Source organism: Hetaerina americana, unplaced genomic scaffold, assembly GCF_022747635.1.
Source record: "Hetaerina americana unplaced genomic scaffold, ioHetAmer1.1.p SCAF_29, whole genome shotgun sequence".
NCBI lineage: Eukaryota > Metazoa > Arthropoda > Insecta > Odonata > Calopterygidae > Hetaerina > Hetaerina americana.
In genome coordinates, this window is record NW_027286863.1 from 2,203,581 (window position 1) to 2,217,945 (window position 14,365).

Here is a 14,365-nt window from a genome sequence, read left to right on the forward strand (position 1 = left end):
ACTTGGTTTAGACACCACAAAAGATGCAGGTATGCATGGAAAATGCCAGGTGACTCAGAAAGGTATCAGCTAGATTATATCCTGGTTAGACTCAGGTTTAGGAACAGCGTGATAAATTCGCACAGCTTCCCGCGAGCGGATGCGGACTCTGACCACAATTTAGTTGTTATGAAATGTAGCGTCCGTTTCAAAAAGATAAGGCAGGGGCGGCGAGTTAGAAAATGGAATGTAGAAGCATTAAATGGTTTGAAAAGGAAGGAATACAAACAGGCGGTAGAGGAAATCATGGAGGATGGTAAAGAGCTAAGTACCATCGAAGAAAAATGGGAATGTATCAAGAAAGGGTTGTCTAAAGCCGCAAAATATAGTACACGACTGGAAACGTTAACGCTAAAAGGACTAGGAAATAATGGATCACGGATGAGATGATTACAAAGATGGATGAGCGGGGAAAATGGAAGAATGTAAATAAAGAATTAGCAAAATGAAGTACAAAAAATTAAACAATAAATTGAGGCGGGCAACAAATAAAGCAAAAGAAGTATGGTGAAAGACGCAGTGTGAGGATATGGAAAGTTCGCAGAGGAAGGGTGAAATTGGTGCGCTGTACAGAAGACATATCTTTATCGGGAAGTAAGAAAGCGAGATCTATGCTAACAGTTGAGATGAGATAAGGCGAGTAAGATAATAGTTGACACAGGAAAGATCCAAGAGAGATGGAAGGAGTATAGAAGAACTGTGTACTAAAGAACTCAGACCAACAAAGTTAGACATTGAAAAAGAAAATGACGTAGAGGAAGACAGCTTAGGTCCAGGTATACTAGACAATGAGATAGAAAGGGCATTAAGGGAGATGAAACTAAATAAGGCCGTAGGGGTGGATAACATTCCTGCGGAACTATTGAAATGTTTAGGAAAATGTGGGAGGAAGAGGCTACATGGGCTGATTCGTAGTATATACTAGGAAGGAATCTGGCCAGAAGACTTTGTGAGATCAGTTTTAGTTCCTATTCCGAAAAAGGTAAAGGCTAAATCATGTGGGGACTAAAGGACAATAAGTTTGATATCCCACGCAGCTAAAGTTGTTCTCCGGATCATAAACAAAAGGATAGAGCATAGGGCAAATGATTACTTAGGGGATGATCAGTTTGGGTTTAGGAAGGGGAGAGGTACGCGTGATGCCATTGCAGTAATGAGAATATTAATCGAGAGGAGTATAGAACACAACCAGGAAGGTATTTGCCTGTTTCGTAGATTTCGAGAAAGCGTTTGATAGAGTGAATTGGGAAAAACTAATGAGTATATTGCAGAAAAAGGGAATATATTGGAGGGAAAGGAGGCTAATCCGCAACCTGTACATGTCTCAGACTGCTCAGGTGCGAGTGGGGAACGGGGAGTCCGGATGGGCAGTGTTAGGAAGAGGTGTAAGGCAGGGTTGCCCATTATCACCGTTGCTGTTCAAGCTGTATGCAGAGGAAATGATTAAAGAAGCATGGGAAGAACTGGAGGTAGGAATGAAAGTGGGCGGGGAATTCGTAAAATCAGTTAGGTTTGCTGAAGACCAAGCTTTAGTTTGTCAGTCAGCCATGGGGCTGCAAGCATTGCTTCGTGAATTGTAAATTCAGTGCGACAGGTATGGGATGAGAATCAATATTAATAAAACAAAGGTTATGCGATTTTCTAGAAAGAAAAAGGCTAAGCTTAACATTAAAATAGGAAGGCAAACACTAGTGCAGGTAGAACAGTTTACGTATCTCGGTAGTGTTTTGGACCAACACGGTGAAAGTAGTAGGGACGTAAGGAGAAGAATTGCGCTAGGCAAAGAGGCTTTCACAAAGAGGAGGGAGTTGATGACGGGGACGTTGAGTAAGGGTGTTAAGAAAAGACTCGTAAAAACTTAGATATGGAGCGTAGCTATGTACGGCGCGGAAACGTGGTCATTGAAGCAGGAGGATAGACGTGGACTGGAGGCTTTTGAAATGTGGGTCTGGAGAGGAATGGAGAAGGTGAAATGGACAGAGAAGAAAACAAATGAGGAAGTACTTGGTATGGTGGGCGAAGAGAGGGGTTTGTTGTGAGCTTAGGTCCAGGCATACTCGAAGATGAGATAGAAAGCTCATTAAGGGAAATGAAACAAAATAAGTCCGTGGGGGTTGTTAACATTCATGCGGAGTTGTTGAAATGTTTAGCAAAATATGGGAGGAGGAGGTTATATGGGCTGATTTTTAGTATCTATGAGGAAGGAATTAGGCCGGAGGACTTTGTGACATAAGTTTTAGTTCCTATTACGGAACTAAACCACTGACGTAGTGAAATGCTCACATGAACGAATACTGCACTGTTAAACTGTGAGATTGATGTTTTTGTAGTACTAAAATGGTAAATATTTTCCTGTGTTTGAAAGAGAAGACTTTATTGATGCTGGCCCTCGGTATTGATTTAACAATTAATCTTAATAAAAAAGCGTAACATTCTGGCTAAAATTTTGGTTATTTAGCCGTGGCTAATACCAAAGTAGTCGCTAAAATTAAAGTGAGACCTATCGTGTTATTTCACCATTGGTGGTGACACTCGAGAACGATGTTTGGCCAAGAAAGTGGGCAAAGAGGATGTGGTGGGTTCTCATAGTTTCGCCCATGTGCCTATGGTGAAAGACAGGAGGAGAGGGAAGGAGAATGGTAATTAGTACTCGTAATTGTATGGGATGGAGGGGATTTATGTACGCGATACATTCCATTCATAAAATGACATTTATCTCGCGGCATTCTTTTGAATGCCCTGCTCTCTCCCCAGGTGCACAGCTTGGTCTCCATGCTAGATAATTATATATATATATATATATATATATATATATATATATATATATATATATATATATATATCATATCGCGCCATCCTATTATTTGCGATCCATCTCTTTCATCGAATGTTATCAATCAGCTGATGTACATAAGGTAAACTTTGTATCTATCACGTGGAAAGGAAGCGGAAAACCTTCGCCGGGACTTTCAATGTGAGAAGGTCGCCGCTATTGGCTCACATGAGGCCCTAGCCCGAGGCTCTCTCTCGTTTTGTCTGACTTTGCCGAATTGAAACTTTCCCTCTTGGAATATTGTGAGTGGCTGAGCTGCAAACTCCGGCTCGATTGACGATCTATTTGGTTTGGCAAAGGAGTTCACGTTTCGTCGTGAATCCCGCCGCCGCGGCGCATGGCAGTCATCTCCTTTTGCTTCCTCGCTCCGGTGGCAATTGCGCCCCTCGATGTGCCTACTGGGCCGCGGGCGAATCAAAAACTCTAATATAGGTCGCATCCACGGGCAAGGCTACAACTGCAACATAATATTGCCCCTGCTCGATGGAAGCTTCCGGGTTAGTTTCATTTAAAGGGCTAACTGACCTCGGAGAGAATTCCGTCGCTATGTGGTGACTTGAATTGTTTATTAACTTTTAAGGAAGCATGCAAGGGGTTACTGCTGCAAAATCGCTTCTAAAGTTACTACCGTGTACTATTTAGAAAATATATTGTATTCATCGCACTAGTGACCCTTAATGGTTCAAACTTTGAACTCACCTGAACTGTTGGACAAATTACAGTCACAGATAGCGCCCTCTTGCGTATGTGTTTTTACTTGCCTTATCATGCTTTTGAGTGGCTATATTGTGTAGTAGTTAAACCCTGTCATTATCATCAAAAGTTCTAAATGCCTCATCAATGTTAATTAGTTACCCGGTATTTGTTTGAACTTCATATTTTTACCTGATATGTTGTTGATATAGCTGTATTTCTTTACTTTGCCGGCCAAAGGTCAGATGACCACACATTTTGGGAATGCCCCATAGTTTTCTTGAAAATTATTTGACCGCAGTAATTTCATACTCTAGTGCATCCGAAAATGTAATACTTCATAGGGAGACGAGGAGTTTCATCTTGTGAGGAGTACAAAGTTAGAAGAGAAAATTGAAGCGCTCAGTCTTAGAACTGTTCGTCTTACTCATTGAGTCCTGAGTAGAATTGAATGATGCTGAGAGGAAAATTTTACTTTTGGCTAATTAAAAAAAATGATATATCAGTGTTTTGGCTTTTGATTTATGTTTTAGCGGTACCCCTACCGTCATAACTCATTTAAAAATATTGCGAGGACTCATGGCAGTGAAGAAAACGGGAAAGGACTCACAAAGAGCGACCCGAGTTCTCGCGAGGAAGGATCGAAGAAAAAGGTTTCCTCCGCCGGAAATTGAACCACGGACCTGTTTGACGGGATGGTCACGAGGCTAACCAGGAAACGTCCGAAACGGCGTGGGTTTACGCAGCAGGGCATTTTCGGCCGCGAGATAGCACTGGGGTGTCGTTTAATGCCAATTTCGGAAGAATGGATTTTGCGGGTCCACGAGAGATATATGTGGCCGAGCCGTTTTCCCAGCCATCTCTTCGACAACTCCCACTTCCATTGAAAACATCTGCACTTGCATTTAAAACTTTAGTTGCAATCTCATTAAAAGGCCACGCCTTTAATTATCCACCGTCTCCGTTCGTTGATCAGGATATTTCGTTTGACTTCTAATTTGACGTCCCTTTCCAAATGATTTTTCAAATTTTATCTTTGAACCTTTTTCTCTGCGGAATATGCTTGTTTTCTGTTTGTGGAGTGAACTCCATCGCGCCGCACGCTCCGTATCAGAGTTTTTACGAGTCTTTTAAATGATGGATATATGTACATGTGATCCTTTAAACCCTTCTCCCACTCGTTATTCCTCTCCAATGGAGCTCTGGTTCATTTTGGTGCGATGACCTCGAAATCAGATAATCTTGGCGCCAGTCAGGGTGAATGTTATATTTGGTTTAACTTTACAATTGTTCTATTTCAATTTCTTTTTCGTACGTAATCAAGATCAAGCTTTCTTTTCTGTCGAATTCGGCACAACGCACATTAAAAATGAATCTGCGTAATTTTTCCACGCTGAGCTAATATTTCGTGTTAATTTATTTAACTAATTGAAAGCGATAGGATTTATCGATTGTTTAATTATAAATACCACTCTTGTCTGCAACCTCTTGATGTACTCTTTTTATTCATAGATTATGAGTTACAGGGATGTGAACTAAACATTGGATAATGCAGTGGCGTACAATCGTAATTAAGAGAAATAATGTCGAAACTTGAAATGGTGGCCTCAATCTGTACATGCCTCTTTTCTAAGAATTTGAGCGACATATTACTCGATCAGCGTTATACTTATTTAACTTATGCATTAACTGGCTCCATAATTAATGAATTTCATTCGTTAGGTGCAGGGGTCAACGACTGACAGTAATTTTGAGCCTGCACTCCTGGAGAGAATGTATTTTGTGTCATCCCGGTCCTAGTTTTATGCACTGGAAACGTATTGCAACGTCAGTATGATGGTTATACCGACTGAACTCGAATTGAGCCGTGCCAAACTCTCTCATCGTAAAGAATATAGAATATACTCTAGATCATCGATGCAACCGTTTTTCTCTAGTTGCATTCTTTAACTAACATAATCCGTTCTTGAGAGGACAAGCCAATCTATACTCTCTGTTCGGAGCGTACAAAATATTTACCACGTTACACAATTAGATGTCGTTGCGTGTGGAATGGCAGACCTGTTCAGTCCGTCCACCCGCAATCATCCTGCATAAAGAGGGAAATGTTTCATCGACTCATTATTCGAAAAAATCCTTTCCAATAGGATCACTTTTAAAGAGGGACAAAACATTTTTTGTGAGTTTTTCCTGAAATGCCCTGACCACCTTATTGAAAGTTCAACGGTTCGAAAGTGAATCTTTTGATAGATTTGCCTGAAATATTTGGAGATATTTTGCCTAACCAAATTTTGGATAGCCTTTCTTGCAATCCACTTATTAATGCCAAAGGCACGTATGTATTTGTTCTACGCGTAATAGCTGAAGCGTTAGTATGTCTGTTTTTAACGATCCGTAGCGTCTACGCACGTATTATTTGAGTCTCTTAGCTGATCTCTAAGCTTTCACTGTTTAATATACTTCCCTTCTACCGGCCATCGTGACTTTTCCCACACATGTTGTATCTTACTATTCTTTCCGACTACTAAATGATGGTTTGAGCATAACACCCTATTTCGCAGGGTAAAGTGAGTCGCAAAACCCGTGCGGCCTTTGTCTTGTTTGGCATCTGATTTATCTCCATCTGGCTCTTTTTAGTTGTGTGTGTGTGTGTGTGTGTGTGTTATCATAGCGAAATTCCCCGTTCTTCCTTTCGAGATGCGTAACCCGCCCTTTCATATGTTCGCAGCCGCCGTGGAGGCGTGCCTCTCCCAAGGACTTCGCCGAAGAGCCCTTGGCCTTTTCAAGAGCAGCTCAACGACCGCGCTGCTTCACAAAGTGGCGAAGACCTTCGAGCCTGCCGCCGCCATCTCCCAGAGGGTCCTCGAGATAGAGAACGCCGATCCTAACAGGTGGGATATCCTTTCGGAAGCTTCCGCCGCTCAGCCTAGACGGCGCATTGTGTCTTCCCATTTAATATTTATTCTGTCAAATAATTTTCTTTGTTAGGCGGAGGAAAATTGTTTTCTTGGAGCGATATTTGAATGGAAAATTGAAAAGGGTTCTGGGGAAAACGTGAACAACGCAGCAGTTTCTTACCTCGTCTGATTACTATTTCTCCTATAGCAAGTCGGGCGATTTACAAAAACACTTGATTTTTTTATGTGCTTGTGCTTGCCTTTTTTACAAGAACTAACCAAGAATCTCGCCGGATGCTAATAAGAGTTTATTAAATGGTCAATTAAAAGAATACTTTACATGATTTGTGCCATCTTTGATGAAATACATGATTTAAATTTGACATTAAAAATCATCGACCGTTACCATTTAATTCGTAGCTCATGGAAAAAAATGATTTCTATCTACTATATATGTTTAAGATTGAAACAAATTGGACTGTTAAATGTTACTACCTTTGCCAATGGTATTTTATCTTTCAATATTTTCTCATTTTTATCAATGTTCTCTCTAAAATATTTCATTAAAACCTTTTAAAAATGGAATATCCTTTTAAACATGTCCCTCCCACTTCAAAGACTAAATGTGCCAAATGCATGCGCTATCCGGTGGATAGAAACGAATCTTCATCAGCACCAAATAATTCATTTTCAAAGCCGAGCATATTGACCCTTTGAGCATGACATGTAAATTACTTTTATCCCAATGCAGCTTGTCTCTCATGGCATATGACTGCTGATTGATGAATCGAAAATTCAAATTGAATCTTTTCATGAGTTGACACCACTGCAGCTGACTCGTCACAACTCCTTGCTGCTCAATCGCCGACGAGCACGTGGACAAGCTCGAACTTTCGCATGGTTTCGATGTCCAATTCGCACTTTCTGCATTTAATTACTTTGCAAATTAATCGACAGACGTGGATACCATTTAACCATGAAATTGCTGATTTCAGATCAATTAACTAAAACAAAAAGACCAAACTGGTCATGATATATGTTATGTTTGGACCACAACTCGACGGAGATAGAAAATAACCAGCTGCTCTGGGATCCTTTCGCTTTTTTCTGTTCGATGAAGTTTTTAAGTGTTTACAGCATAAGTAACACCGAAGATCATCCCAAGTTGGTTTCTCTGCACATGAAATTGCATGGCTCAATGGCGCAATCACAAAAAGCAGTGATCTTTTTTAATTGGCCCAGAGGGAACGAAGATTTGAGTTCCCGGTGGAAGAATCCAGTTGGAAACACACAAATCTTCACGCCTCGAGTTATTTCGCATTTATATTTGAGGCGTCATTGAGTTTGTTCAAAATGTTCATTTATATGCGTTTAAGGTAGGAATATGAGGAAATACTCTATTCAAAATTATAAATTGCAACAAGGATTTGAACTGGGATATGAATGAGAATCTTAAGATTGAAAGGGGGTTCGGATCGATAGTATTCGTGGAAATTCAGGCTGAGATCCTGAGGATTATGCAACGCGTGCGTGATGCTGGTGCGTGTGGTTGCGTCGCCCATCGCCATCGGAGGATCTGCCGAAAGATTCAGCGTGTCCGTCAATCGGCCACCGTATCCCAATTCGGCCGGTCAACGCCTTCCACTGATGGACACCAACGGTCGGTCATATCCGAGACAAAGCTTCTCACTGAATAACTGATCGTAGCTCTTTTCAGCTTCTCACGTTGTGGTCCACAAAATTCCCGAAAGCTGACGATATGCCCATCCATATATGTACAACGTATGCATATAAAATCAATTATTTTGATAATAACAAAACGATGATTTGAAGTGGTTATATTTCAGTGTAAGGGGAGGTCAGCGGCGGAACTGGAGTGGTTCTTTTATCGTTCAACTGGGGAATTAATTGGCCATGGTAACCCTGTCAAACAAATGTGACACATTTTTAAACCGCCCCTTCACTATTTATGTGGTGAATGGCCGATGAGTACAAAGCCCAGTTTAATTACCCGCAAATGTGGTCTGTACTCGATTCCATTGATATTTCATCACACGTGTACCGTAATCCCCAATTAAAGCTGCGATTCGGCCGTTTCTTGCCCTGGAGACGGAAATCGATCAATTCACCGAAATAATATCGCGTTTGTCATGCGCGTTTCTTGTGCTCCCACGCTACTTCTCATTTCCCGTCAAACGCATTCGTCTTCCCACACTTCTTCAAGCTGATCCACTTCTTGGGAAATACAATGCAAGATCCGCATCGCGGTTGAACGAATAAATAACGATTCTGGCCATTGCCCTAATAATAGAGCCACGGGGCCCCATTATTAGGGCTTGTAAATGGAAAATTAGTTGCGCACTAATCAACGCAGTATTAGCATCAATAATGGCAACAATGTAAAATCTCCCATTCCTAATTCAATGCCTTTAAATTTCATTTTAGCCCTTATCCATTTCTATTGACTCGTATGCCGTTCGGTGGCTTGCTGGACATGTACTTGCAGTGATGAAATACTTGCATTTGTAATATTTTCTAATTCTTTAATCTCGCACTGGATGTGCGGAAAATAATAGGTAGTCATTCATTCCTGTCAGACTCGCACTCCCTTGGCGATTCACTCTTGCTCAACAGACCGTGGTTTCCGGGCGTAACATTTCTCCGCGCCATTTTTAAGTCTGCACAGCGGTACTGTGGTATCGTTACGTCACACGCGACGCGGAGGATCAATGTGAGGAGCGGAGAGGATTAAAATATGCCGCAGCACTTGGTTTGGCACGAAAGACAGCATGCACGACAGTGTTTGACTTCCAATCCGACGATGCACACACTGTGGCGTAAACTGCGGTTGAAGTGATCTCTCCATTTGGGAAAAACGGCCAATGGAGAATTCCCCGGATCCCTCCTCCGTGGGTGCGGATTCAAAACCGTCCGTTTCCAACCGCAGGGCAATCACCCTTTTGGGTTAACTGCGGACGCGTGGAAAAGCTGGTCACCCTTAACCTTGCCCTTCCTGCCCTTTAATTGACCCGGTGTCGGGTTGACCCACTCTGGCGAAAAGAGATCCCAAGTTCCCGTCTGAGTGCCATGCCCGCCATTGGAGAGGTCACCCGATGTTCATTTGTTTGCTCGTGTAAGGGACATGAGTTATTCCTTCCGTCTTCGAGCCGTAATGCGATCACTCGCAGTGAAACGAAGGGAATCCATCGTTATTCTCCAGATTGCATTGATTACTCCTCTTTATTCAGTCTCTCTTCCACGAATGGCATTCCGGTAAAGTAGATTATCGATTATGGCAGGGACGGAGGGACTGCTTTATAAATTACTGTGCGCGCCATTGAAATGCGAAATAACTCACCATTGGCGGATATTTGGTGCAGTGAGTCCACTGTTTCTTTTTCAAAGATATTCACATCACCTTTTTCAAAATTCCACCATTTCGGAACTTAAAATTACATTTGCTGCCGCACTTAGGGAAAAGAAGGTAAAAGCATTCTTTAACGTCATATCCGCGGTATTTACAAAGGAAAGCACACCACATAAATTTATATTCCTTTTCTTTCAAAATTCAATTGCGACTCATGTCCCGAAAAATGGTTATGTGCACTAAATGGAAGATGAGAAATTTGAACGATTTTACAGGGTTAATACAATAAGAATCGGGACTGGTTCTAAAAATCAAAATGTATTCAGTTATCATTACAATTACTTAATAATCTTCAAAATACATTCCTTCTGCATCGATACACTTAGTTCGGCGCGTCGGCCACTCGTCAAAAGCCCGCTGGAAGTCGGTTTCCGGAATACTGTTGAGAGCCTTTGTCGTCGCCGCTTCAAGCGCCTCGATGGAGTCGAACCGATATCCTTTGAGCTCCTTTTGAGCTGTCCTTTGAGGTAATAACGCTGTCGAGAAAATCTTCATCTTCCTGGACTGAGTTCAAAATTTATTGCAAAATTTCCACCGGCGACAGTTTTTGTTCCTCGCTCAAGACTTTCGGCACCAGCTTCGCGCACACTTTCCTCATCGCAAGATCCTCTGTTACAATGGTGTGGACGGTTCCGACTGTAAGGCCGGTCTCCTCAATGATAAGGGCGATGGTTAAAGGCCTGTCAGAGGACAGAACTTTTTTCACTTTGGCCACTTGAGACTCCCGGTCTGCCTTAAACATTTTGTGTCACTCCAAAACTCTTGTGCGGCGTAAGGCATCATCCCCATAAGCCTGTTTAAATAGTTCAAGCGTTTTCGACGCGGATTTACGAGTTAAACGCAAAACTTCACAGCATAGCGTTGCTCGACGTTGCGCTCCATGCTGGCGCGGCGACACCACAAACAATCACACGTCAAAACAATCCACCCCCTGTCTCAACACATGCCCAGAGGTGACTGAACTAAAGTGCGCCTGAGTGGTGGGGGATCCCTTTACCCAGCCGACCGGTCGTACCCCCATCCACCGCTCCGTCGAGGCTACAGCGAACCAGTCACGATACATATTGTATGGACCCTGTATGTCTGTTGTTGGCTCGGTTTATTACGTTTTACTTTGGAAATGTTTAATTAATTAAGAAAGCGGTTTTTGATCAATTTCAAATTCTCTTTTTTGCATTCAAAATTTGGCAAATTGTTTACTATTTAAGAATACAGTTGTTTGATCAATTTTAAATACCATTTTTTGCAGTAATTACACCAATTAAACGGTCGTTTTCGGTACTCCTAAAGCTAATCTCGTATCGTATCATACACACGATCATGTAAAATCCAATGCATGGCAATTTAGTGTTCATATCCTATCCAGGATTCGAACACGGAACCCTGGGGTTAGTCCTTGCGAGTTGTCCGCTGCGTTCATCGAGTAGGCAATTTCATCTCATGCTAATTTCTCTGTCCACCATGAATCAGCCTCCAGATTCATCCCTACACGAGGGACATATTATGCAAAAGAAGAGGAAATATCTAAATATTTCCTTTATTGTGTGTGTGATATATATATATATATATATATATATATATATATAACATATATATTATTTATATATATAAACCATAAACACAGTAATCAACCCGAAGGTCGGTTTGGTAGGTGATTGTAGAGTTCACCCAGTACTAAGCCCGACGGCGTGTGAAATTCACATATCAGGGTAGGAGGGCCAGTTCCTTTCCCTGTGCCGGTTATGGTTTCCCAGGAAGATCTGGTACCCAAAAAATCACAAAGCTTGGGTGTAGCTGCAGTGCCTTGCCCGGGACTCGAACACTTTCCTCATCGGGACTCGAACACTTACCGGGACCCTCCGGTCAGTAGTCCAACGCTCTACCCCCTGGACTACCGCGACCCACTATATGTATATATAGTATATATATATATAATATATATATATATATAATATATATAACATACATATGCAAATATGTGTATATAAACATGCATACATATATATATTGGTACTTACACGTTGGACCTGGTGGGCGTGAAGATAACGAGCTTCGCAGGCTGCCAAAACCAAACTCAATTTCTTCCTAATGGAAAGAAGCCTTATCGATTCGCGTTTCATTTTCTCCCCCTTGATTGCTTCACACCGTTCAGCAAAGTCAATAGTATTATGGTGACTCTGCTGGAGCTGGATTTCCGACTCTTTACACGTGCTCAAACTCCGAGCAAGCCTCAAGTCCACAGAATATCTCTAATTTGCGACAATATATGATGTGATTAATTTATTTATTAATAATTTCTTGGTTACGTTATGCTTCTGGGTTCTTCCATTGCTTATATCCCAAGAATATTTTATCTTACCATAAATCCCTGTCATCCAATCGTAATATTTATGAATTTCCCTTCGAACAAAGCGACAGAACATGAAGATACCACATGGTTGACCCTTCACTCTGTGCTTCATGCATCACCAGATAGATGCTCTATCTTTGTTGCCATTTTTTCATATTCGGTTTTTTAAAGAGAATAATTTGATTGATTGAAATTCTCTTATATCTTAAGTTTTCTTGTTAGCATTTGTGATTATTTCTAATATTTTACAATGCCATATTATTTATTAAGGTACGCCTCTAGATTATATATATATATATATATACACGATATATATATATATATAATGTATAACACTTAGCACTAGTGGACACAGACAAAAACACAGAAACACAAAAAAAAAGAGGCTCACTATTTTTCGATTTTCGGTGGTCTTGACCACCTTTATCAAGGAAGAGAAGGACAGAACTCAAAAAGTGTTATATATATATATATATATATATATATATATATATATATATATATATATATATATATAGTACAATACACAGTAACACACAATATAGAAACACAAAAAAAGAACACTCACACGTTATTTCTTGATATTTCGACAGAAACATTCCGTCTTCATCGGAAGATATGAAGTAATGACTGCTGGAATTGTAGAGGTGAGGGGTGCGAGAGAAAGGGAAGGGGGCCAGGGGAAGGGGAGAACGGGAGACGGAGGAGGGGTGAGAGGAATGGTTGGGGAGAGGAAAGGGAGAGGAGAGGCTAGAGGGGAGCGGAGATAGGCAAGGAGGGAGAGGGAGGTGGTGGAATTGACACAAAATCGGAAAAGAGAACAACCTGCTTACCGCAACTATTGCAACATACGAGACCCAGGTTTCAACTTACAAAGTATTGATCAAGACTTCGCAAGTCGAAACAAAGGCCACGTACACCAAAACTCATGCGGAAAAACACAGTGTTCACCCCCCGATTCGCAACGCTTCCACAAAGTAACAGTTTTAGGCCACTCCCATCAGTGAACGACATTGAGGCCCGGATGCTGATAGGCCATACAGATGTAAATGAATGCCATTTCAAGAGTTTTTAATTCTATAGGGTTATCGGATGTGGGAAGGGACGCTAGGACGGAAACATTATAACACTGGTTGAAAGGGGTATTATGATGGGAAGCATATTTAGGGATGGGGAGACCCGCGGACGGGGAGGAGGGATTGCACGAGGCGCGGTGGTTATTAATCCTAATGTTCAGTGGTGTGGAACATTGGCCTATGTAAAAGGATGGGCAGAGTTTACAGGTTAGGAGATAAACAACATTCTTGGAAGTGCAAGAGGAATAGGGGAAGGGCGGGAGAGAGTTAAATAGTGGGATGGATTGGGGTGGAGTGGGGAAAAAAGGGCAGGTTTTACATCTTGCTCGATGACATGGAGTGGGTATGGCTCTGGGGGTGTGAGGGGATTTTGAGAGCGGCCTGGTGGATTTCAGGATATCTGCTAGGTTGGCGGGACGTTTGAAGGTGACAGAGGGGCATTTGGGAAGAAGGTTGGAGGAAGTGTAGTGATTTTTGAGGATGGGGAATAGGTCTTTGAGGATGAATTTGAGGCACTGAATGCCTGGGAAGTAGGTAGTACAGATTGAGAGAGGAGTCTGTGGTTGAGGCAGGCTTGGGGGTGTAGGAATGTTTGAGTATTTTTTAATGGAGGAGAGAATCAGGGTATCCTCGTTGGAGGAGGGAGTGGTGAATGTTGTTAAGGTATTTGTTAAGGGATTCGGGATGGTTGCAAATGCGGTGACCGCGGATAGAAAGGGAGGAAGGGAGGGAGCGCTTGGTGTGATAACTGCTGTAATGAAGGTATTGCTGCTTATTAGTAGGTTTAGTGTGAACAGAGGTCAGGAATTTGTTATTGCTGAGGGAAATATTAACATCGAGGAAGGTAATCTGAGAGGATGAAATGGTCGAGGTGAAAGACAGAGATGAGGAATCATTGAGTTGGGAGATGAAGGAATTGAGGGTATCTGTGCTGTGTGGCCATAGTAGAAAGATGTCGTCGATGTATCGGAGCCACAGGATGGGTTGCAGAGGATAGCTTGAAAGGAAATTCTCTTCCAGGACACCGGGGTGGAGGTTTGCATATGAAGG

The 14,365-nt window shown here is 41.9% G+C and overlaps 1 protein-coding gene across 2 annotated transcripts in view; it reads left to right on the forward strand.

The window, feature by feature from the left end:
- LOC139689912 (small G protein signaling modulator 2-like) overlaps positions 1–14,365 on the forward strand; it is a 269,278-nt gene that overhangs the window by 208,702 nt on the left and 46,211 nt on the right. For both annotated transcript variants that reach the window (XM_071587030.1, XM_071587031.1), the window contains exon 4: positions 6,294–6,456. In XM_071587030.1, coding sequence (XP_071443131.1) covers positions 6,294–6,456 — 163 coding nt within the window. The remainder of the gene's footprint in view (positions 1–6,293; positions 6,457–14,365) is intronic.